Raw genomic sequence first — 25,376 nt, 5'->3', positions numbered from 1 at the left:
TTGCATCTATTGTTCTACATTTTATTATTAGGCTGAGTTTCTAATTATGTGGGATGCTGAGGGTTTTTGGGGGGTTATGTGTTTTTTTTTTTTTTTTAAATCTTGCGGCTGCTTATAAAGAAGAGTTATAAACCTGAGCTTTCAACGGGTTGCCCTTTGCTACCCCTGCAACAGCTACTCTTAACCTGACACTTCCCTAACACAGGATACTTGAAGTTTTAAGATGATGTCTGCAGTTTTTTTCAGCTCTGTTGCCATTGCTTAATACCATGTAATACTTAAGTGTAACACCAAGGAACATTGTATATGTGTATGCTACCTACAGCAGCTACGAATTAGAAAATAATTAAGTGTTTAACAAAGTAATGTTATAACTTAACAAAGTATTCCACTGTGTAAAGTACTTGTGATTTTGTACTAAGTTGGTTTTTGCCATATATGGCAGATAAAACTCTGACCCTGATTTCATTCAGTGCTTGAGATCCAAGTTGGATGCCTTCTGGCTTAGGAATCTTACCGCAGTGATGGGATGTTCCCTTGTATAACGTCCTGTATTCCATAATGCTTCCCCAATGGTGCCATGAAGGCATTGAACTGTTTTTTCTCCCACAGGGGGACTTTCTGGTCATCCTTGCTTACAGGAATTGCAAAAAGTTGTTATAAATTGTGGATATGAAATGAAATGAGATGGAATTCTTCCTGAGTCTAGCTGAATTTTAAGTTGATGACTGAAACTAGTAGATGAATTGAAATTTATTTCCTCTGAAAGCTGGGGAGGGAACAGAAGGATTTGATTCAACTCTCTTTTCTACAACTACTTGAAGCTAGTACAAATCAATCTTCATCCTGTATAGCTGGTCTCAAGGGAAGTGTTGTCCTTAGTATATTGCTTGTAAGGCATTAAAAAAGTTATAGGGTGTCTTGTAGCTACTTAAATTTTCTGCCCCAAACCTATTTTTAAATTAAACCCCACAACCTCTGCAAACACACTTTTAAGATTGGTAATTCTGATAAAATACTTTTCACTTCTGCATCTTTCAAAAATAATGCTGTACTTGGAGAAGTACATCGACAGCTGCATTTGTGGTCAAAATATTTTGGAACAAAACTGCAAACAACTGAACTGAATTCTGTGGCAATGTAATTACATCTGTGCCTGCCACGTAGGCTCAGATATTGGAAAGATTCCTTACACTGTTTATAGAACACTTGAATATGAAACAGGGACAGAGGATTGTAAGAGAGATGTCTCTCACAGAACCAAAGGATTCAATTTGCGGACAGAGCAACGAATCAACCAAGGACCTGATTCTTAATTTTTTTGAATTTATGCAGCAAGATATATTTCCTTTTATAGGGAAAAAAAAAAAGACTTTTGTGGGAGAGGGGGAAGGGAAATGAGATGGGGTAGGGATTTGGTTTCTTCAAGCCTGAAAGGAACTGACGCAGAGAAGATAGGGACTGAGGGGAAAATGGCATTCTTACCCAGCAGTGATACCGGAATGATCAACTAGTGCACAAATGTGGTACCTAAATAGTTGGAGGATTGCCATTATTGTATACTGTATGTGATAAAATAAATGCCTAAGAACTACTATTTCTTTTTCCAATGGGAATAGCTTCAGTTAAGTCAGTATAGTTTCAGCAGTTTGAATACATCCTGAAAGAAGAAATTGAATTTAATCATTTAGTACAGCTCTGGGTGAATGTTTCAGTATATTTTATTTTAAATGTTCTTTATGTATCTACTGTGATTTAATGTCCAATATATGTAAGACTAATATTCCAGTTAATATTTTCTGTTCGGTTATTAAATGTACTTTCAGATTTTTGACAAACTTCTTTCTCATTCCTTTACTAATTTTGAGTATCTTACGTCCCTTAAAACTAGGTTGACCACTGGCTGGAGTTCAGTGCTACAAAGTTATCTACTGCTAGCCAGTTTCTTTCAGCAGTCCAAGAGCTCAACCACTGTCTATCTCTGAGAACCTACTTGGTTGGAAACTCACTGAGTCTTGCAGACTTGTGTGTCTGGGCTGTCCTAAAAGGTATTGGTATATGTTCTCATTTCCATTGGTTTCCTGTCATAGTATAGCAGGAGTTCCCAAATGTATGTATGTATGTTCATTTGTTTGTTTGTTTGTTTATTTTGTGGTTACTATTAGCAACTCTTAGCCTTATGCTAGACTCTAAACTATTGTGCATACTGCTTTGGTCTATGCATCACTAGAGATGGGAATAGTATGGGTAAGGAAGCCTTGTAAGTTTTTTGAATTTGTATATGTGGAAATTTATATGATGTATTTATGAATGGCAATACTATTTTTAACACAAAAACTTATTTTGTGTTAACTATAATAATGCCATTATTACCAGCTTCCAAAGCTTACCACTTTTCCATGGCCCAAAATTTTGGGTTTAATATTTGAATTTTGGACTACGAAGTAAAATTGTATAGACAGACTTTGCAGTTATGTTACCTTAGCAGACTGCATTTCTTTGGTGTTTAATCTGAGTTACGAAAAGGTGTATATGTTACACTTTGAAATACTCTTCAGAAGATAAAATAAGCTTTGATGAACTGTTTTTATGGATTAGTTTTTTTATATTCCCTCAGATGTATGCCTAAAATTGATAGGTGTCAATCCGTCATTCAGTATGACAAAATTCCTCTTGAAAGTGAAATGCATGTTCAAGGGTAAAGGCTAGCATCTTTCAGTAGTTTTTCAAAGTTACAGTTCTTGAAAGAAAACTGAAATGGGTGCATTTCTTCTAGTGAGTCCTTTTAGTGAAGTTGCTCCCTGAATATTAGTGTGGAAATTGAGCCTTCAGTAATAAATGGTAATATTGATACAAGCTTCACTTTTCAAAAACCTTAGAAAACATCAAATGTAGACACATTAGAAGGGTATCCTGTATTTCCGTTTTTGAAAAATAAAAGTTAATAATTTTGGAGTGAGTGATACAAAGAAAAGTGCATGTTGCGCAGTCTGCCTCACCTTCTGTTCTGCTGAATCCAAAATGAATGCAGTATGTTTTAGGTTTGGAGGGAGTTTGCCTATTTAATATGGTTTAAAATGACTTATGTCCTCATGGCTAAATGTCTTTTCAGAAGAAGGAATAAGTGGATTTAAAAAAAATCATAATCTTTTACTGGTCTTAAAACCACTGTTGGTAATCATTCCATTTTTATAATTCAATAGCTTGAAAATTTTGTTTCCTCACAGACAATAACATCTGGCAAGAACAATTACAGAAAAATGAAGCTCCCATCCATGTAAAGCGATGGTATGGCTTTCTTGAGGTACAACAAACTTTTCAGTCTGTAGGAGCCAAGTGGGTTTCTGGTACACCAAAGATCAAAATGGTAAGCTTTACTCAGATCTTTCCAGGCGAGTAGCTTTATTTGCATGAATATACTGTAAGGAACTTTTTTTTTTTTTTTAACTTAGAGAATTAAAAGGAATTAGTTACAATGTAAATTATTTTGTAAACTCATGTTTAAAACAAACAAACAAACAAAAAATTGACAATTTTGTATTTAGAAGGGCTTGAGTGGTGTAGTTCAAAGCTTAAATGGAATAACGTAAAAATGTCACTGCTGAGTCAGCACTGCTCTCTAGCTATATTGTTTTCTTTATCTAACAATGATTTCAACGATCCTGATAGAGCTGCAAAGTCTTTAACTGATAGAACTTGGTAATCACAATCAGGTTAAAAACACTGAGATAAACTTAGCTAGCAACTGTTTTCTTCTATCTAGTAAATTAAACAGCTTGGAGAACTCTTCAGTCCTGGATCAAATCTGAAGACAGAATAACTTGGAACTCCAGAATTAATCTGGTTTTGATGTACTAAGAGTAATGTGAAAGTTTTGAAGAGATTAATTTGGTGTCCAGTATGACAGTTTTTTGTTGTCTGTTTTGAAAGGAGATGTTGGAGCACAGGCACATATCTACGGTTTTATATCTGTTTGTTCATCTCATGTGATCTGTAATTATGTTTCCATTATTTTTTAAGGCAACAGAAAAGAAAGCTGATGTTGGGAAGTTTGTTGAACTTCCTGGTGCAGAGATGGGAAAGGTCATTGTAAGGTTTCCTCCTGAAGCAAGCGGGTAAGAGGCATAAATACTTGGAGAGGGGAAAGGTGTATAGGATAGCATCCCTTTAGGAAGCTTTTAGACTAAATGTATAACAGAGGACTTTGGCCTGGGCATCCAAATTATATGTAGTCCAAGATATGAACAAGCCCATAAGGACCAAACAATGGAGATGTGATGAGCCTCACAGCCAGCCTCTTTGATCTGTTGATCTCATCTATTATATCATCATAATTGCCAATCTGGTTAATGCAGGGGTAGTCAGAAATGACGTAGGAGTATAGAAATGTTTTATTCAGCAGAGATACTATTTCCCAAATGTGTCCCGTACATAGAACTTTGCTCTTATCAATAGATACATGGGAAAGAGAATTAAAAAATGCACAACCAATTTCATAAACAAAATTTTTGTCAAGCTTTTAATTTTCTGCTTCTTTTTAGAAGTGACTGATAAGCTGTGAAATTCCTATTACACTTCTCCAGTAAACTGTCTGTTCAGTATCACGTGACTTCTGTGCTTGTGGATCTTACTCTTTTAGTCCAGTATAAACTGTCACTCTATCATGAGTTATATATGTGTTTAACTCTATGTTCTCACATTACTTTAGTAGCATTTAGTGTTTTAATTCTGGTGTTTTAGTTAAAGTTGTTCTTTAGGGGCTTGTATATTTTAAATTTTTGGGAGTGACTTTTATTTTTAGTTGTGTTTATATTTGATTTAAATTAACAGTAGCTTACACATAAGAATGGTGGTTTCATTATATTTTAGAAAATTCCAGTCTTCTGAATGCAATAGGTTCAGATTATCTTGTGGCTACTAAATATCATCAGTACAGTCAGTTTAAGTTAGTCTGTAAAACAAGGTAATTCAAGTCCTATTTTTATATCCATGGTGACCCTGAAATTTACTGATTTAGATATTTTAAACAGTTAACTAGTAAATTTATGGTAGAAAAAGCATAATCTATTTTCATAAATGTACCATGTTTTAAAAAATATTCTTTTTGTTTAACTTATGTATTGTTTTCCATTCATTCGTCTTCCCTTACAAAAACAAAAAGTCTAACCAAAATAGTGCTGGTGTGTTTATTTATTTTTCTTTATTTTTAGATATCTGCATATTGGTCATGCCAAAGCTGCCCTGTTAAATCAGCACTACCAAGTTAACTTCAAAGGAAAACTTATTATGAGGTTTGATGACACAAATCCAGAAAAAGAGAAGGAAGACTTTGAAAAGGTATGATAAGAGAACAGGGAAATCCTTTCACTGTATTAAGCAAATTCAAAGGTAAATGATGTACAGATCTGTTGTTGCACAATTTGTTTTTGCACTATATTTTTAGGGCAAAGGTATTACATTTAAGTCTCATGCTTGCAAGAAATTTACATCATCTTTACCTTTAAAACCTTTTATTTATTATTATACCTTTTATTGGTAGCTTATTTCTTCCCTTTCTCCAATTTGTATTTCACAGTATGTAGATATGCAACTCTTGTAATACTCGTGTCTTTGTTAGATATATCACTTAAACAAATTACTTCTTACAGATTGAATTTTCATCTCCTTTTCTTGTCCTACCTCTTTCTTGAAGTTATCTGTCTGATCTCATATAGTCATAGGCTCTGAATCAGTAAGTGCCTGCCTCTTGGTCCTTTCATCTATGTCATATTAATTTTATGCATTAGCCTTCCTGCACTATGGAGTGTTAAAACACCTCATCTGGCATGAAGAGGATAAAGGTTTAAGAAAATTAACTTTCTAGAATATTACAGTATACAATTTCACGCTTTGCAGGTAATTCTTGAAGATGTTGCAATGCTGCATATCAAACCAGATCAATTTACATATACCTCAGATCACTTTGAAACAATAATGAAATATGCTGAGCAGCTTATTCAAGAAGGGAAGGCATACGTAGATGATACTCCTGCAGAACAAATGAAAGCAGAGCGTGAGCAAAGAATGGAATCTAAACACAGAAATAACTGTAAGCAGTTTTAAGCTTCCTTTTTGCTTTTGTATCTTTTTTAATTTGGCATCAAAACTTGATTTTTTATTAAAAGTTGAATGAGGTAACTAATTGCCTAACTGTGAGGTTCTTGTAGAAACTTGGAAATCATAGAAAGGGTTGGGTTGGAAGGGACCTTGAAGATCATCTAGTTCCAACCCTGTGCCATGGGCAGGGATGCCACCCACTAGATCAGGTTGCCCAAATCCTCATCTGACCCATTGCAGTGTCTCACCACTCTCAAAGTAAAGAATTTCCTCCTTCTATCCAATCAAAACCTACCTTTTTTATAGTTTAAAACCATTGCCCCTTGTCCTGTCACTATACTCCCTGATAAAGAGTCTCTCCCCATCTTTCTTGTAGGCCCCCTTTAGTTGTTGAAAAGCCACTTACAAGGTCTCCCTTTTCTTCTCTAAGCTGAACAATGCCAGCTCTCTCAGTCTGCCTTCATAGGACTGGTGCTCCAGCCCCCGATCATTTTTGTGGCCCTCCTCTGGACCTGCTCTAGCAGGTCCATGTCCTTCTTCTGCTGGGTGCCCTGAAGCTGAACACAGTACTCCAGGTCAGGTCTCACAAGAGCAGAGTAGAGGGGGAAGATCACTTCCTGCGACCTACTGGTCACACTTCTTTTGATGCAGGCCAGGATATGGTTGGCTTTCTGGGCTGCAAGTGCACATTGCTGACCCATGTTGAGCTTTTCATCCAACAGTACCCCCAGATGTTTAGTGCTGCAGGGCTGGAGTAGCTTTACCTTTAGACAGGTGTAGTAAATCTGAGTATGTGTGAATTCATCACCATTCATTACCACTTTAAAAAAATTCAAAATGTAAAATGTGTCTAAGGGAGGTGGTGGCTTTGCCTTTTGTTTCTGCAGTAATAACGTGTGTTTCTGTATCAACTTCATAATAACTTAGAAAATGATTTATTGGTTTTAGGTGTTAATAAGAATCTACAAATGTGGGAAGAAATGAAAAAGGGAACAGAATATGGACAAACTTGTTGTCTACGAGCAAAAATAGATATGAATAGTAACAATGGATGTATGAGGGATCCAACTCTTTATCGTTGTAAAAACCAGCCTCACCCACGTACTGGTAGTACCTACAAGTATGCTCAATTTCTTCTTGTGTGGCGTGTGATTTTTGCTTTTTTCAGGGTATTTACCACTCCTTAGTAAACTTCTTTTAACAATTTGAACCTGCTGGCGTTTTTCAGTCAGAATATGTAATGACTCTCTTGACTTTCTGAAACTTCTTTGTTTGAAAACAGTAGTAGTGTAGCATTTTTTCAGTCTTGAATATAAATGCTATGATCAATTAATTTCCTGATGGCTTTCTTTGTTTTAAAAATGTTATTGCTCTGTTTTTCTTTGTGGGTTATTTATTTTGTACATTCTCTTTTAAAGAAGGCTTGATCTGAAGATATTTAGGATCAAACACTAAATATTTCTAATATCTAAATATAAACGATGCTTATTTTAAACATTTAAATATGAGGAAAGTGTTTTGTTCTTCTGCCTTGCCAATTGAAGGTCTTTATTTTCAAGGGTTTATCCCACGTATGACTTTGCCTGCCCCATTGTTGACTCTATTGAAGGTGTCACACATGCACTTAGAACAACTGAATACCATGACAGAGATGAACAATTCTACTGGATCATCGAGGCACTGGGCATAAGGAAGCCATATATATGGGAGTACAGCAGGCTAAACCTCAACAACACTGTGTTATCCAAGAGAAAGCTTACATGGTTTGTCAACGAAGGGCTCGTGGATGGATGGTATGTTACTCATTTGTAGTTCAGCATTGTTGTTGAAGATTCTTGTGACTGATGCGTGCATTTTCTGTTTTGGACAGTGCTTAAGTATCAAAGCAGCATGAGTAAATATTTAAACAGAATTTGAGAACAGATTAATTACAATGGCTTCTGAATGCACAATGTGACTGTTTACTATGCTATGGTAACTGCGTATATGCATGTTCATATCCTAAAATAAATATAATTTATTTTAACTGAAATAGTTAAAATAGAGCTTATTCTGGGGCTCTAGCTCTTGCTACTTACACATTTTCCACACCGAGTCATCAGATACATTCCTGAGCTATGCCAGAAATTTTCCTCCCTTCTGTTCCCCACTTCTTTATCTTACATTCTTTTTTGATTGTTAACTGGATTTCTGCAGAAGATAGAGGATTCTTGGTGGCCTGGTAGCTTATGTATTTTCCTAGAAAGGATGAGCAGTGGGTTTACACTTCTGCAGTTAGGTCAAAGTGTAGAGAGACTCCTCCTTGGTTCTTTCCCACAGTGACCTAGCTGTGGGAACACACCATCTGAAGTCCTTTCCGTATAGTAAAGGATTCTGAAGAAATTCATGGATAATTCCAAGTCAGACAACCTGTTGTAGTGTCTTTCATGGCCTGGTTTTAGGCACTTCTCTGCTGAGCCTTTGGGGTATCATTTTATGCAAGTGCCTAATCTGCCTCTGAGTGGTTTGGCTAGAGGTATCATATAAGCCTTTTTTTGGATTGTTTTTCTTTTCTGACTGCTGGAAGCCTAGATTCCAAGCTTACGCATGCAACTACTCTACTAGAGCCATTTTTTTCTTTTTTTCCTGCTGATGTAGCTATTGTATGATCACCTCTCCCTCAGTAAGCCTCTGTGTTAGGGCCTTGGCAAAGTTTAATCCGTATTCCCACCACACATATTTTGCATTTCAGATAGTTTCAGATTAGGCCTTTTCATTTCATGCATAACAAGAAAATCATAGAATTCTATCACTTCTGTCACTGAGAGATAACGTTGCCATTGTCACTCTTCTTTCTGGTTTCTCCTCAGCAAGTAGATATCAAGCCCTGTTGTTTCAGGTTCCATTGTTAAGGTGCCGTTGAAAAGGATGTAATGTGATAGGGACATAACATGTACCTTGTCAGTTTTAGAGAGACTTAAGATTGAACAGACATATGAAAAGAGCTACTTCGTTAAGAGGTGGTTTACCTCCCTGGGGTGAAGTAGAAGAGAATCTCCACCAGATGTTTTCTATGGATAAGAGCTTAGTCTTTTCAGTTAGGTCTTCTCATCTAACTCTTCATTCACACAAGCACAGTGCATTGAAGCTGTGCCTTTCACATGCAGCAGTATTACTAAAGTTTTTGAGTAATCTAACTAATAGGTAGAATTTAACATGTGATATTAATAAAATTTTTCCTACTAGGGATGACCCAAGATTTCCCACTGTGCGTGGTGTCCTGAGAAGAGGCATGACAGTTGAAGGTCTAAAACAGTTTATTGCTGCTCAGGTGGGTATTTCCTTCTTTTCTGATCATTTGAGTTTCACTTGGTAAGAATAAGTTTTCATGAAGTTTCAGTTAAAATACTTGTGTGACTGTTAGATTTCTTCTTCTGAAGGCTTGCTGCTTTCAGGTGTACTGCTTTAGAACATACGAGCAGGTCCTTGCAAAATGCTGTAACAGGTTTCGTGTTTAAAAAATTACTTGTTTTGCAAGCTCGAGGTGCCTATCTAAACTGTTTTGATGAATGCAAATAGTAGAGGGTTCTTAGTCTTTAAAGGACTTTGTTTTAAATGGATCTAATAGCTAGACTGTATATTCATGGGTGTTTTTTGTTTTCCAGGGCTCCTCTCGATCTGTTGTGAATATGGAGTGGGATAAAATTTGGTCCTTTAACAAAAAGGTAGGTGTTTACTTGAATTTGAAACTACTTGTGATATCCTCTGTCTGGAATATGTAGAAAATCTAGCATTCATTGGAGTGCTTATCAACACAAGTAGCAGTTGCAATATGTTGCATCATTTGGCACACTTTCAGGAAAATGGAATGTCCCCCCCACCTCCCCTTTCTAACCTGAATTAGCACTAATCCTGTCGATTCTCCTAAACCAATACTTACTTGCCTTAATTAGTAGTATGGGAAAAGATAATGATATATGTAAAGCTGATATGAAAACTGCATTTCATTTTTCTGCTTTCAAGCTGCGAGCTATCTGTAAGAAGGTATTACTCAATGCTTTTTACCTTAGCATATAGCTTACAGTGCTGTAAGCATACATAGCATAAGCTATCATTTTTGCAGCTTCATAGCACAGTCACATTTGCGTATATAACAGGAGCTCTACAAACCCACTGAAAATGCATTATTCCTAGCTTTAAAATGCTGCCTGTTTCTGGTTTGGCCTATCCGTTAACATAAATGTATGTATTACTCAATTTGATTCATGTCAGCCACTTTTCCTTTCAGTGGCAAAAGTCTAAGATGCTGGGTATACTGTCTGTGTAGATAAAGCCAGCACTGCTAATGTTCCTAACTGAATGTCAAATAAGGAATACTGCATCTTGACATGGTTAGTTGCTTTTTGGCAGCGGATGCTTGGACACTATAATAAGGCGAATTATTAGAATGCTGATTGCATATTTTGTGTGATTGTGGAAACACCTGTTATTTTGCATTGGGATTCCTGCTCGTTTTTGCTTAGATAGTACCCAGATCTGTTCATTTAAGTAGCTTTTGCTTGTCTGGCATGTGTCTTGTATTCATTCATGTATTTTGCATTTGGTCTGCTACGTACACAAAGGTTTATGAATTGGTTCTTTCTGTTGCTGCATACCCATGACTAAGAATTGAATTTTTGGGGGGGATGGACTGTCAGGGCTCATTTTTTGAATTGCCTTTTAAACTGACTTTCTTAGATCTCCAACTTCTTAGACAGCACCGCATTTATTAGTCAATTTTGTTCACATCTGTCTGTGCAGATAACTTGCAAACTGCATTATGAACAAAAGCAATTGTTTGCACACAGGTAGTTCTAAGCTCAAAGACTTGATTAGTGTGAGAACTCTTACACGTTAATCAGTAGTATATTTACAAAATTTTTAACATTTGCAGTCTGAGGCAGGATTGTGGGTTATGAGTAAAATAAAGAGCCTAGTAAAAACATGGTAAAATTCAGTTGTTTAGTTATCAAAATTTTTATATTAAATCACGTAACACATGTTTTGAAATGCATACGAACGTCCTTTTTTAAAATGTCTCTAACATCTAGGAGTCTGGCTTCAGTAATTATCAACTTATGAACGTGTGACTTAAAATATATCTATCACCTTACTTGCTTATGTCAAGTATTTAGCACCTAATTATTCTTTCATACGTTTTCTGCATAGTTTTTTTACTTGAGCAGGAATAAACTGGGGGGTAGTCACTTTATGTTAATAAAAGCAGATGTTTTCCTTTGTGTTAGCTTCCAGTTAAACTGGTAGATCTCTTTTTTGGTCCTAGAGAACTATTTCACTTGAATTATATTTTTAAGTTCCTCAGAACAGTTAGCCAAACCAGTATTTCAGGTATGAAAAACACCGTGGAAAACTGCTTTGGCTGAGTTTAAGAATAAACAATAAAAATGCAGGGAGAAGTTTTGGTGGTATCTTTTCCTTGCCAGACTCAAGTTGTAGATATCCTGATGAAGCCAATATTATGATGTTGCCTTATTATAGTATCTAATGCTGCTGTGTTAAAATTTTAGACTTAATTGGTGCTTCCTCTATAGCCAGGTCTGTCCCTGATTCCTGGAGTACTTGCCTGTAAAATTAGTATGGGATCGGGTCTTGTGCTGCTGGACAAAAGAGAGAACTGCACCAATAAATGATTGCTTTAAATTCAGCTACCTAGAAAGTGTTCCAGATTTAATACCATTTTTGAATAGTAAAACTATCAAAGTACTTCTTACTATCTTCCCGATGTGGTATCAGTTCATAAATTTGGTTACTTCTGACGGCAGTATCCAATGCACAGTTTTTACTCAAAGTACTTCAGTAAAGAAGGGAAACTCTCTTTATTACCACTGTTTTCTCGCTTTTTATCTTTTATACATTTGGATCAAAGTAACATTAAGGCAAACATTAAAAAAATGCAGTAACATAAAGAATACCAATTAATATTCCTTTTTATTGTTGTTTCATACAATATCTTATTTCTCTGTCAATGTCATATATTCATGATCCCCCTCATTTGTTTTCTGTAGGTTATAGACCCAGTAGCTCCTCGGTACACTGCTTTACTGAAAGACGCAGTGGTCCCAGTAAATGTTCCTGAAGCTCAAGAGGAGGTGAAAGAAGTGGCTAAACATCCAAAGGTTCTCGCTTTGCTCTTAATATTCTTGTATTGCAGATCAGTAAGGTTGGAAGTACATTGGCTTAGAGCAGTCAGCAAGGAGAGTCCCTTATTTTAACTTGTTTGGACGGCGGGAGATAAAACCAAGGTGTGCTTTTTTTCATAAAATTGTCAGAAAGTCGGCAATTACTGAACATGTTTGTTCATTTAAGAGAATGATGTAGGAAACTGCAGTGTATATATTTACAAAAGCATATAGATAAAGTCATGACAAAAGGGAGTTTTCAGAAGAGGTGAGATATTACAAACATGGAGTGAGGCTAAGACTATTTTTATTATTGTTTAATACAAACTTTGACAGAGAAGTTTAAATATAAAGTTTAATTCAAGCCTTATGGTTACCATACAGTAGGTACTGCTTATCCATAAGAGTGAGGAATGCAATATGGGGAGGATGAAGGGGAAGATTTCTTTTAAATATTATATAAAATTAGACTTACGTAGAAAAGTGAAATATTAAACTGTTAATTCTACCATTATCTGGATTTTTTGGATGTGGCTTTTAAATTCAGATAGCAAATAGTTACCAGCAAGAGTTCAGTTCTTACTGATTGGAAACTCTTAGTAACTAAATCAATTCACAAAGTAATATCTGTTGAGAAGGGGCCTGTGTTGCTGGTGCATTTTTTTTTCTTTCCACTACAGTTAGGAAAGATGCTTTACTTTGAGCATGACATCTCAAGTTATACTTCAGCTTTTCTGAAAGCATCCCTTAGATATCAAACTTAACTGAGAAGGAAGTAAATATTTTTCAAGTTTTTATCTTTTTTTTTTTTTTGCTTCTTCACTTTGTTGCTCTGAATACACCTGTAGCAATTTCTTGTAACTTAAAGGTCAGCCTCTAGTTTGCCCTTTTCCCTGTGGTGGATTCACAGGGAAACAGGTTTTCAGTAGATGCAAGTGAGAATTGTGACTCTTAGAGTCAAAAAGAAGTTTGGTCAGATACAAGCCTGCATGCTAAAATATTGCTATTAAAAATGATGCGTCCAGTATGTAATGAAATAACCAGAAGAAACAAATTTCTACTGACCAGAGGAAACAAACTTCAAACTCCTGATAAGTTGAACAATTCTGAGCTCCCATCTGTCTGCATTTAAAGACAAATAAAATAAAATCAAAAACAAAAAAGCAAAACTCCATCATTTGGATGCTATAAAGCTGAATATTTTTATTGTTCTAAGCAATACCATAATATTACTATATTTAAAAATCTATCCAGCTGAGAGAAGCTGCATATTTAATTCCATATTAATTGTAAAAAAGTGAAGCTGAGAGTTAAGAAACTTGTTTTGAAGTGAATTTGCATAACAAGATGAACATTTGATTAAAAGTTAGTTAGTCTTTACATGTAAGATCTTGAAGAAGTGTGGACTTGAAGGAAATAGGGTCATCTAACACAACTAACCGCTGTCAGTTGTGTTGGACTTATTGTTGGGGATATAATTTTTGAATGTACTGTCAGAGGAACATATGCAGCGCTTTTGAACTAGAAACCTGAGAGATAGTTGTAGAGGAATACTGTTGCTTTCTGTTACTGTTATTTTAAGTCTTTTATCTTCGTCTGTATTCTGTCATAAAGAAAGCAGTGTTTTAGCACTGCATTAAATTTAGCCAGTTTGTGTAATAGCCTCTCCTTTGAAATAAACATCATTTTTCACAGAACGCTGATGTTGGGTTGAAACCTGTGTGGTATGGCTCCAGAGTGCTGATCGAGGGTGCAGATGCAGAGACCCTGACAGAGGGAGAGGTGGTTACATTCATAAATTGGGGCAATATTATCATCACTAAATTAAACAGGTAAGAATACTGGGAGATGAAATTAACTTCTGTTTTTCAACTTTTTGTTGATGTTTGCAGTATAGGTATCTTTTAACAGTTTCAGTGCTTGTCCACATATATATCGAGATATCTACTTTGAAATATATCACAAGGCTGGATGTTTGGCACAGAGCACATTTTACTATAGATCCAGGTCTGAAATCACCAGTTGGTGACATCCTGCTGCATGTCTCCCTTATGGAGTGTTGTCTATGTGTTGGTGGTGTTCCACTGTGAAACAGCGTTGTCAGACAAAACACAAACAAACAAACAAAAAAAAACCACACAACTTGGAATTTTGACAATTTTTATTCTGTAAGAAATACACGCTTTTGCATTCTAAACAATTAAACCAATCAAAATGTAAGTTGCAGAACTTTTGGGGTGAGGGAAGGAGACTGTTAATGTCATCATAATATTTTGGAAATAGTTGTGTTGAGACACTGGCAGAATGGAGTGAGTTGAGACAGAGAATGTAAAACAAATAGGTAGAGATTTTTCCCATGTTCTGAAGTATCTCGTGATATTTAAAAAATCAAAAGTAAAGGAGAACTTCAACAGCAGTGACTACACTTTTCCATTTCCTACATCTTCCATGCTTCAGAATTGAACTCTCAACAATTTTTTTTTTTCTGTGGATCTGTTGATGTACTGTAGTATCAAATGAGAACAAATCATTTAGGTTTTGCTCTCATCCTTTCTGTTTTCCTGTAGAAATTCAAGTGGAAAAATTCTGTCCATCGATACCAAATTAAACTTAGAGAATAAGGACTTCAAAAAAACCACTAAGATCACTTGGTTAGCAGATACTCCACGTGCACCACTCATCCCAACTGTCTGTGTTAATTATGAACATCTAATCACTAAGCCAGTTCTAGGTAAAGATGAGGATTTCAAGCAATATATCAATCAAAATAGCAAGGTAAAGTATTTTTCCCCTTTATATTTTACAAAGCTTTATTTTTTTTGCCATTGCTATTTCTTGTTACTGTTTTTTGACTGTTTTTAAAACTTTGACAAACTTAATTTGTCAAACAAGGAAAGGGTGTGTATCTTGTTCATATGTTTTCCATTCAACTTCTCATAATAACATGAACTGAAATGTAATAATGTGAGTTGAATTGTAATTTTGTATACTCATGCATTACCTGGCTCTTACACATCTGGGACCAATAGTTTAATTTTTTTTTGGTCATGTTGCATTCTTATCATATGGTATCTTCTTGTGAGTACTTGTTCTGCTGCCTTTGGAATTAACTGACACATCAACACTTAGAAAAATTACCACTATCCTTCAACAGCTCTACCATTTTTCTTACTGTTTCTTGTGCCCTGTTAGGTTTGGACTGATTTATCTGATTTTTATTTACTCTTACAGCAAGAAGAACTGATGTTAGGTGATCCTTGCCTTAGGGATTTAAAAAAAGGGGACATAATACAACTTCAGAGAAGAGGATTCTTTATTTGTGATCAACCCTATGAGCCAGTGAGGTAAGCTACTTAAGAACAGCCCAAGCAGACTTCACAGAATTTGCTTTAATTTGCTGTGTTCTAAGACGTTCACACGTCATGTCAAGAGTAATGTTGCCAATACTTTGCCAATGCTGCAAATATCTTCCTCTTTACCACCACTTTTCTGTGGGTTATTTTTGTGGACTATCATGGCTTTTGTCTATGTTCCTGTGTCTTCAACTGTCTAAGGCAAGCGTGTGGCACTTTTTGGTGCATCTCAGCTAGCTTGGATTTAGTAGAGATCAGGTTTCCTTGTTCTGATTCTAAGTATACAAATTAGGGAACAATGTTACAGATTAAAACAGTCATTTGCCTCATTAGTGTGCACAAATATTCATTGTAACAGTTCTTTACAAAATTATCAAACATCTAAAATTACACTGTAGTTCAGCATAGCATTATTATATAAAGAGAGCTTGCTGTTCGTAACAGGGATCAATACAGATCTCCAGTTATGTAAATTTGAATAACTACAACTGTATACAAAGGTAAATATGGAGTTGTGAAAGAGCAACTTGAAGAGCAGAACATTTGTTGCAATAAATGTTTTATGTGTTATCTTGTATTTCTTGTTTTTTTTTTTTTTTTTTAATAAATCTTCTTATAGTCCTTATAGCTGTAAAGAAGCCCCATGCATTTTGATTTACATTCCTGATGGACATACTAAGGAAATGCCAACATCTGGGTCAAAAGAGAAGACCAAGGCTGAAAGTGCGAAGAAAGAGGTAAATTTGTGTTTTTAAAAAGTGCTGTAAAATGTATTACTGTACAAGGTCATCGTGCTGAATATTTGGCTTTTTTTTTTTTTTCTTTTTTAAAGGCTAGTTCAGTTGCAAAAGGAAAGTCTGCTCCACTTGGTGGTGGTACCTCTACTCCAACTTGTACTGCATCTGAAGACCATCTGGTTATTTACAACAGGGTGTCTGCACAGGGTGATATAGTTCGTGACTTGAAAGCTAAGAAGGCAGCAAAGGAAGATATTGATAAAGCTGTGAAACAGTTGCTGGCCTTGAAAGCGGAATACAAAGAGAAGACAGGCCAGGAGTACAAGCCTGGAAGTCCTCCAGTGTCTGTAAATGAACAGTGTGTGTCTTCAAAGCTTGAGACCTCTGGTACCCTGGACAGCAAAGCTCTGTATGATAAAGTAGCAGAGCAAGGAGAAGTTGTCCGAAAACTGAAAGCTGAGAAAGCACCTAAGGTGGATGATTATTTTATTTGTTTTTTGGTGTTTGCATAGCCCATTGTCCTCTGCCTGTGGAGGTGAATAGGTTGATTCAATGTTTTCAGACTGATCATTCAGACTGAGCTGTGTTCTATCAAGACTTGCGTTTTCCAATATTCATCTTTTAGTTAGAAATATGACAAAATGCTAGGAATTTACTTGCATTTTTATTGATATTAACAAACATTTCTTAGTTCTGAAGCATTTATCCCAATGCATGAGTTGATTAATTATCTGAATCTGGTCCTTGGGGTAAAAATGTCCTGCAGTTTTTATTTATTTATTTTATTAAATATAGTCAAATTATGTGACTTCATAGGATTGATTTGTTGCTGTTTAGAGATTCTTTTAAAAAAGAAGAGAAAAGTAAAGATCCAAATAGAAGCGATATCTTCAAGACATCTTTCTGGCTGGATCTGAGCATAAGAAACGTAGCTACTAGTAGGTGTGTTCATTCTTTCTAATGCAGAGCCAAAAAAAAGACGGGAAGTAATACACTTTGTGCCTGGTGGTTAAATACTGTTCATAATAGTGTCTTGGTGGCACCATAAAATCTAAATCAATGGGAAGATCTAAACTTTGTTATAATTTTATACAAGATAGATAGAATTGTATATTCCTTAACTGCAGATACTTTGTTGTATTAGGAGAATAATAGGTGAAACAACTCTACTAAATACTTAAGAAAATGGAATAGGTGTACATAATCTGCAGGTCTTTTCATAAAAGAGTTTCATGTACACTTCAGTCTCATGTCTCTACGTCTTTTTCTCCCTCTTTCTGCCCTTTTCTTTCTTTCAGGATCAGATAGGTGCTGCCGTGGAAGTCCTTTTATCCCTTAAGGCAGAATATAAACAACAGACAGGCCAGGAGTACAAACCCGGAAGCCCACCTGTGGTCTTTGTCCCTGCTCAGTCTTCTCCTGTTCCTACTCTTCCATGTCCAGTAGACAGCAAATCTCTGTACAGCAAAGTAGCTGAACAAGGCGAAGTGGTCCGCAAACTTAAATCAGAGAAAGCTTCAAAGGTGTAATAGCAGTGAATACTTCTGAGTGGAACAATATTTTCAGTTTAGATTAAAACGTAATGACAGGTTTTGTGGAACTTGGGGAACAAAATCTAAGCAAATACTTTAAAATTCCATAAAATGCTTTCCTGAATTCTCTTCAGCTGATATAGCTGACTTCACAAGTTCTGTGGTAGTGCATGGAGAGCCTGAAAAAAATAAACACTTTTTTGGTTTTTGTTTTTTTCATAGTACAAGCTAAGTGAAGGAGAATATAGGCAGCAACTTGAAAAAAGGTCTGTAAGTTGAAGGCTAGAACAGCAATTATGAATTTGGTGGTAATTTGGTGTGTCAAGGGAACCCATTCTTTGTTCAGAGTCTGAGAATTTGCTCCCATTCTCCTGTGCACAGAGCTATGTACTGCTATAGCTGCATGGAACTAAGCTGCTTAAATGGGGAGCTTTCATGGCACTGAAATCAGCCCTTACATATATACTGCCTGTTTAAATCCTGTAAGTAACAGCTCATAGGTATTCTGGCTAAAAAGTTTTACTGCAGAACTCGGTAATGACAACTGCTACTAACATGTTACCTCTGGAAGTTGTATTACAACAGCTACGTTAGTGCCCACTCTAGTAAAGGTTATGTTATTTTAGCTATTGTGTTGTATCTATGTTGTTTCTCTCTTTATCTGCAACTGCTTTTTTTCCTTTCTTGCTTCAGGAACAAGTAGATGAGGCTGTGAAAATTCTTCTAAATTTAAAAGCAGAATATAAACAAAAGACAGGTCAAGAGTACAAGCCTGGAAATCCACCTACAGCTCCTCCTTGTGTGTCTTCTGCTACACTTCCATCTTCTGTATGCTGCAGTAACTTGGGACCCTGTAGCTTAGTGGATGGCAAAGCACTTTATGATAATGTAGCTGAACAAGGTGAAGTGGTACGCAGACTGAAAGCAGAGAAAGCTTCCAAGGTATAACAGTAAATAGAGAGTAATCAGTTGCAATTCTTACCACGTTTTGCCGCTGGGGGGAAATATTTCACCAAGTAATGATCAAGCGGTGTAATAAACTCCCTTATATCCTGGTCAGAGCTTAGCTATCAAACTTGCATGGTCTGGTAATATCACACAAGTTCACTCTGATACTGAATACTTTCTCAACATCAAGACATAAATTCTAAATTCTATTGATGTAAAAAGTCAAACTTACCTCTGACATCTAGATGAATAGACAAGCATGGCAAATGTCAATCCTGCAGAATTTTTAATATATTTTACTTCTTGCTGTGTTTGTAACAGATGAAGATAAAAGTATCTAGCATGCTACAACAATAGCAAGACTTACCAAAACTTAGCACATTCAGTGAGAGCTGTGGAAAGGAGCAGGAGACAAACCTATGCGTTTTCAGGGGCTGCTGCTGTTTCCCCCTCTATATTTCTATGCTGTAGAATTGTTTTGTCTTGTGGATTGTTTTCAAGTCCTTTTCTAAAACAGTTTATTGTGTTTTTCAGTGTAAATTCTGCTGCAATTATTGGTTGTAGCTGGCCTGGTGGGGTAGGGGGAACATTCTCATACAATGTGATAATGCTTAAACACACTTCTGATGCTTAGGGGCAACACGGTGCTAGTACTTGAGTCTTTCCTTAACTATGAAGCCCTCTGTTGATTGCTAGATGGAAATTTTACTTTCTTAGCTTAAAAATCAATGCTTCTTGTCAGTTCAGTCTTTAATTCTCACTAGTACATCTTGCTGTTTATCCTCCCTATAGGATGAAATAGATGAAGCAGTAAAACTCCTTCTTTCTCTAAAAGCTGACTATAAGGAGAAGACTGGACAGGACTACAAGCCCGGACATCCGCCAGCAGCTCAAGGTGCTTTGCCCCAAGCATCAAATACAGCACAGAGTGGTCCTGACACACCTGAAGCTAAAGCGCTGTTTAACAAAGTAGCTCTTCAAGGAGATGAAGTTAGGAAATTGAAAGCAGAAAAAGCAGAAAAGGTATAAAATAAAATGCTGTAATACTACATTTTTATATGCTTATTTAAATGTGAAAATCTATTCCAAATCAGTGTGATTATAGGAATTAGAAATGTGCATTCAGAATAGGCAACATTTGAATTCAGAGATCTGAAATGTGCTTTTTAAATTGTTCCTGTCAGATATGGTCCTTAAAATGTTAAAACATTTAAGTATCAACTTTTGCAGAGGTTTTCCCCCAACACTGTGGATGTCCGTAATGCATAGATCTGTTTTGCTTTTTTGATAAAGCATTTACTTCTGTGGTTTCTGTATGAATTTCTTTTTTTGTCCTTCAAGGAAAAGATAGATGCAGCTGTTAAGGAACTTCTTCAGCTGAAGGCCCAGTACAAGTCTGTTGCAGGAGTTGACTATAAACCAGTTTCTGCTGGTGCTGCTGATGACAAAGACAAGAAGAAGAAAGAGAAAGAGAACAAGTCAGAAAAGCAGAGTAAGCAACAGAAGCAAAATGATGGACCGAAAAAAGAGCCTTTGCAAGGACAGAGTGGTAGTGATCTCTCCTCAAGTGGATCAGGAGAAGGTCAAGGCCCTAAGAAACAAACCAGGTAAAGATATGATCTTTAATCTATTTGCTAAGAACCATAACTGTTTACCTCTATTCAGATTTTAGATATTTACAGGTTTCTTGAAAGCATGAACAATTACGAAATAATTATTAATTTTTATACTTGGGATCAAGCAAAAGCAAGTGACTGAAGTTTTTAGTGCCTGTTGTACCTCATCATCCTAGTGAGGAGAATTCCTGCTTAGCCTGTAGAAAGCATAAGGCAATGCACATAGTCTTTTATTGTGGCTCAGCTGTCATTGGGAATTTGTTGTGTTTCATTATTTGCTTCTGCAAATGCGCTGCCATGTTTGGCTCAATATAAACCATAGGGGGGAAAAAAGTCTTGTGCTTGTTTTATTTTACCAAGGTTTCCAAAATGTATGCTGTGAGTACCATGAGAAGTATGTAAGCCCAACCCAGAGCTTGGCACTCCTATTGCATATGGAACTCTCCAGTGATGATTGCGGTGCATCCCTTCTCCTGCCCCCATGCTGAAAGTGTAGAGATCTTTTCACAGCAAATATCATGCAACTCTATTTGTTTCCCGTTTCAGATATATAGATTACATGTTGGAGATGTGGTTATTTTGTATAAAAATTATTCTGGAGAAATGTATTTTTCACCCTTAAAAAAACATCTCTGCTTACAGATATATGGAAGCTTTACTTTTGTCTATTGTCATTTGAATCTGGGTAAAATTGAGGGACTTTAGCCTTCTTTAGGATCTTGGAGATTTACTAGTTATCTTTATTTTTTATTTTATTTTTTTAAAGATTTCTTTTTAAAGATTTTTTTAAAGATTTTTTTTTAAAGATTTCAGTTTTCTGTCTTAGAGTGACTGATATGTTTAATTTGATAACTCAAGTTGCATCTGTTTATTGAAACTGTAGCCATAGGATGGGTAAGAAATTTTTAAAAATACAAACAGATTGTGTGTATGTCTGGTTAGTCTTATGTTCCTATTGGTGGTGCTTGGTTTTTTTGGTGAATCATTATGAGGTTCCTTGATACAACCTTGAGTGAGAATTAGAAGGGTTCAAACACTGGAAAAGAAGCTGAGCTGTTCTTAAAAATACTCGTTATCTCAGTGAGGAACTACTAGCAATTCATACCAGCAAATTCATATTGAACTGTCAGGAGGAAAAAGAAGAAAAAAAAAAAAAAGAAGAAGAAAAGTTGGCATTATGTAATAAAACTAAAATATTCTGTTCCCTCCTTCCCTCCCCCCTTAAAGTCTACCCTCACGCCCTGTCCTCCCACCCCAACCAAAGTTGGGGGGGGGGGGGGGAAGGGCGGGGGGGGGGGAAGAAAGATTAAGATAAATTTCACTGCTAAATGCTCAATGGCACAAATCTGGTTCTTTCTAATACCATAGGCTGGGTCTAGAAGCTAAGAAAGAAGAAAATCTTGCGGACTGGTTCTCTCAGGTAAGCGCACACCAGTTTTAATTAAAGAATTATTTCATTCTCTTACAAAGCCAAAGTGGATATTGATTTAATATATTATCTTGTATTTCTATTTTTTCAAATACGTATTGAAGTACTTGCTCTTATGTTGTTATCATAGTCTCAAATAAAAGTGCCTAGACTGAAGAGCTGAATAAATTAAAGTAGGCTGTAAAAAGTATGAGTGTGTTTGTGTTTTCATAATTCGTGTGCGTGAATTCCTCCTTCATTAAGTGTACAAAACGTCAGTGAAGTGATAGGAATTTCACAGGCTTGGAAGATTTATTTCGTCTCAAGATGATGTATAACAAAAGTTATGATCTGTTGATACTGAAGGAGTTTGTTGTCACACAAGGGCAGAAAAGAGATGACTAGGTTACGTAAGAAAGATTGTAAAAAGATAACAGTGTTATAAATTATCTCTTGCTACTACTACGATTTTTGCATAAGCTCAAAGGAATAAAAGTCTTCTGATGTGAGCTAGAGAAAGTTCTTGCGAAAGCAGTTTGTTGGTTCATGGAAATTAGCTACTGTCTCTTACTGTGGATTCATGAAATTCAATTTTAGCTAAGTGTTTACGTTATTTGGATCTATTATAGAACTTAATGTTCCTGCTTAACTTTCTCTTACAGGTAACAAAAGCAATGTCAACACATATCTTTGCTAAATTTTGAGCTGAAATATTTTTAAATAGGAGACTTGAGTTGCATGCTATAGGCTTGAATTATCGAGTGTTTTTTTCTGTATGAAATTGAAACATCAGTATCTAACTCTTTTTGAAAGGTGATCACAAAATCAGAGATGATAGAATACTATGATGTGAGTGGCTGCTACGTTCTTCGTCCTTGGGCTTATGCCATTTGGGAATCTATCAAGAACTTCTTTGATGCAGAGATCAAGAAACTTGGCGTGGAGAACTGTTACTTTCCCATGTTTGTATCCCAGGCTGCACTAGAGAAAGAGAAGACTCATATTGCTGATTTTGCCCCTGAGGTACACTTCAAAACATTATTTTAATCTTAGTACAAAGAAAACCCAACCACTTAATCTGCAGCTGACTATGAAAGGAAATTTTCTTCAAACTTGTTTTATTTGATTTTTAATTATTTTTTTTCCTTTAGGTTGCGTGGGTCACAAGATCTGGGAAAACAGATCTGGCTGAACCAATTGCTGTACGTCCCACAAGTGAAACAGGTAGACTTCTTGTCATTCAGTTTGGCTGTAAAGAAAACAGTTACTGATGTAGTGAAGCTGATAAATAAAGTCCCTTTTGAAAAGTGGAAACCCATCTTTTAGAATGTTTTACTATAACTCCTTACAATATTTCCTAAAATTTACTGCTGTCTGCAGCAAATGTCACTAGAACTATTAGTTCCCTTCAGTGGACTTCTCTCGGAAATTTACATTCCAGGAACTTTTTCATTAATATCCTGAAAATTAATTGACTTTGAATTTTTTTTAATTAAATTATTTTATATACTAAGGTTTGGATTGATTGTACTTTGATCCACATCCTGCATAAAAACAACATCAAGCAAGCTGTTTTCTAGAGAGACAGGATAAAATTAAAGTTCTTTTCAGTGAAAATGTGTTCAGACAAAAAATATGTTTTAAAGAGAACTATAAATAAAAGTGTAATTCTCACAGCAGAGAATGTTAAGCTCACATGTATCAAAGAAAAATTTTTGGCATGAAGTGGCTGTATTGTGCAGAGAACCAAAACTGCTTTCTTTTCACAGTCATGTATCCTGCATATGCAAAGTGGGTGCAGTCACACAGGGATCTTCCAATCAAGCTTAATCAGTGGTGCAATGTTGTGGTATGTCAGTACATAATTTCTGACTGAACTGTTCTATCATAAGTGCAGTGTATGGCAATTATTTTAGGTGGACGTGGCATGATGATACTAATCACCGCACATATTTCATGGCAGAAGTATAAACATGGTTTGTGATCTGTTTTTCTCACTTGATAAAATCTACGTTACTAAGGTATATTGATATTAAGTACAAATCTGTAAATAGTTGACTTTTTTTAGCTTTATTCAGATTTTTTGAACTTTTAAGTGGCAACGTATTTATAAACACTATTTTAAATAAATAATTTGACACTTTAGTGCTAATCATGGCATACAATTTTGTTTCCTCTTATGTCTTGTTTATAGCGTTGGGAATTCAAGCATCCCCAACCTTTCCTTCGCACTCGTGAGTTCCTTTGGCAAGAGGGCCACACGGCATTTGCAACATACGAAGAAGCAGCAGAGGAGGTAAAAAAGCACATGCACTGGCGCTTTTGCTTTCAGAAAGTTATCTTCTCTTACTCCATGGCAACACAAACAAATCTTTTTAGTTAGGACCTGGTGGAAATTGGTATAGCTCTTTTTGGGAGCACTCATGAAAAATGTCAAGTGTGCTAGCAGCTGCTTTCTCTAAGAAGTAACCTGTGTGTAAGGCTTCAGTCATTTCAAACAATATGACAAGTTGGAAGAGTGTGACCTTCATAGAGGATTCTAATTTTCCTTGAAAGTCTAAATAACGAGTTAACTTGCTAGTTGTAAGAAATACAACTTCAGTACTTTGCCCAGAAACAGATGCTTCATTAAATATCATGGCATATCCTTATTTATATAGCAGACATTCAAACTTTAGTTGGAAAATAGAAGTCAATATAACCATTGGACTGACATTTTTGCCATGACTCTTCTTATCTGTCATGGTTTGTATTTGTTGCTATTTCATTCATAGAAAATGAAGCAAAATGCAAAGCAGTTGAAGAAATCTTTTTTTATCACAGTTTTGGGGAAAATGTTGTTTGTTTTTAAGGTTTTAGATGCTAATACTTTGGTTATAAATAATTTCATATTTTATGAAATACATAATACTGAATAATTCTTAAAATAGCATGTTCATCATAGGTGATGCAGATACTTGATCTGTATGCTCAAGTGTATGAAGATCTTCTAGCAATACCTGTTGTGAAAGGAAAGAAGACAGAAAAGGAGAAGTTTGCTGGGGGTGATTATACGACAACTGTAGAAGCATTTATATCTGCCAGTGGAAGAGCTATCCAGGTATTTATCTATTAGAAGATTTTTTTTTCCAGTAAATACAGTAAGATGGAAGCCTTAAACTAATACTAGTGAGACTTAACTTTCACTTGAGCAGAATTTTCTGTGTGTCACTATTTCAGGGAGCAACGTCACATCACCTAGGACAAAACTTCTCAAAGATGTTTGAAATTGTATTTGAGGATCCCAAGAAACCAGGAGAAAAACAGTTTGCATATCAGAATTCCTGGGGCATTACAACTCGAACTATTGGTGTAATGACAATGATTCATGGAGATAACATGGGATTGGTGCTCCCACCTCGAGTAGCTTGCGTTCAGGTGTGTAAAAATTGTCCATAATATGACTTAAAATACCCTTTCTTTTCCTTACCAGTCTTTGAATTCCTGAGCTTTTCCTATCAGGCACCAAAGAGTTTAACACAGGATAGG

General features: G+C 35.9%; 1 protein-coding gene across 5 annotated transcripts in view; it reads left to right on the top strand.

The window, feature by feature from the left end:
- The window catches only part of EPRS1 (glutamyl-prolyl-tRNA synthetase 1), a 39,430-nt gene that overhangs the window by 5,730 nt on the left and 8,324 nt on the right, over positions 1-25,376 (top strand). For 2 of the 5 annotated variants that reach the window (XM_080583695.1, XM_080583698.1), the window contains exons 4-29: positions 1,892-2,048; positions 3,228-3,367; positions 4,021-4,115; positions 5,211-5,337; positions 5,896-6,088; positions 7,045-7,216; positions 7,656-7,889; positions 9,322-9,406; positions 9,741-9,800; positions 12,141-12,251; positions 13,950-14,086; positions 14,822-15,029; positions 15,486-15,598; positions 16,227-16,344; positions 16,440-16,817; positions 17,643-17,867; positions 18,570-18,818; positions 19,617-19,847; positions 20,166-20,431; positions 21,809-21,860; positions 22,662-22,871; positions 23,000-23,072; positions 23,618-23,697; positions 24,043-24,144; positions 24,793-24,948; positions 25,068-25,265. In XM_080583695.1, coding sequence (XP_080439821.1) covers positions 1,892-2,048; positions 3,228-3,367; positions 4,021-4,115; positions 5,211-5,337; positions 5,896-6,088; positions 7,045-7,216; positions 7,656-7,889; positions 9,322-9,406; positions 9,741-9,800; positions 12,141-12,251; positions 13,950-14,086; positions 14,822-15,029; positions 15,486-15,598; positions 16,227-16,344; positions 16,440-16,817; positions 17,643-17,867; positions 18,570-18,818; positions 19,617-19,847; positions 20,166-20,431; positions 21,809-21,860; positions 22,662-22,871; positions 23,000-23,072; positions 23,618-23,697; positions 24,043-24,144; positions 24,793-24,948; positions 25,068-25,265 — 4,170 coding nt within the window. The remainder of the gene's footprint in view (positions 1-1,891; positions 2,049-3,227; positions 3,368-4,020; positions 4,116-5,210; positions 5,338-5,895; positions 6,089-7,044; positions 7,217-7,655; positions 7,890-9,321; positions 9,407-9,740; positions 9,801-12,140; positions 12,252-13,949; positions 14,087-14,821; positions 15,030-15,485; positions 15,599-16,226; positions 16,345-16,439; positions 16,818-17,642; positions 17,868-18,569; positions 18,819-19,616; positions 19,848-20,165; positions 20,432-21,808; positions 21,861-22,661; positions 22,872-22,999; positions 23,073-23,617; positions 23,698-24,042; positions 24,145-24,792; positions 24,949-25,067; positions 25,266-25,376) is intronic. The other 3 variants (XM_080583697.1, XM_080583699.1, XM_080583696.1) reach the window with 2 other exon arrangements.

This window comes from Anser brachyrhynchus (genome assembly GCF_964034855.1).
Source record: "Anser brachyrhynchus genome assembly, chromosome: 3".
NCBI lineage: Eukaryota > Metazoa > Chordata > Aves > Anseriformes > Anatidae > Anser > Anser brachyrhynchus.
This window is presented reverse-complemented; position numbering and strand designations above follow the sequence as displayed.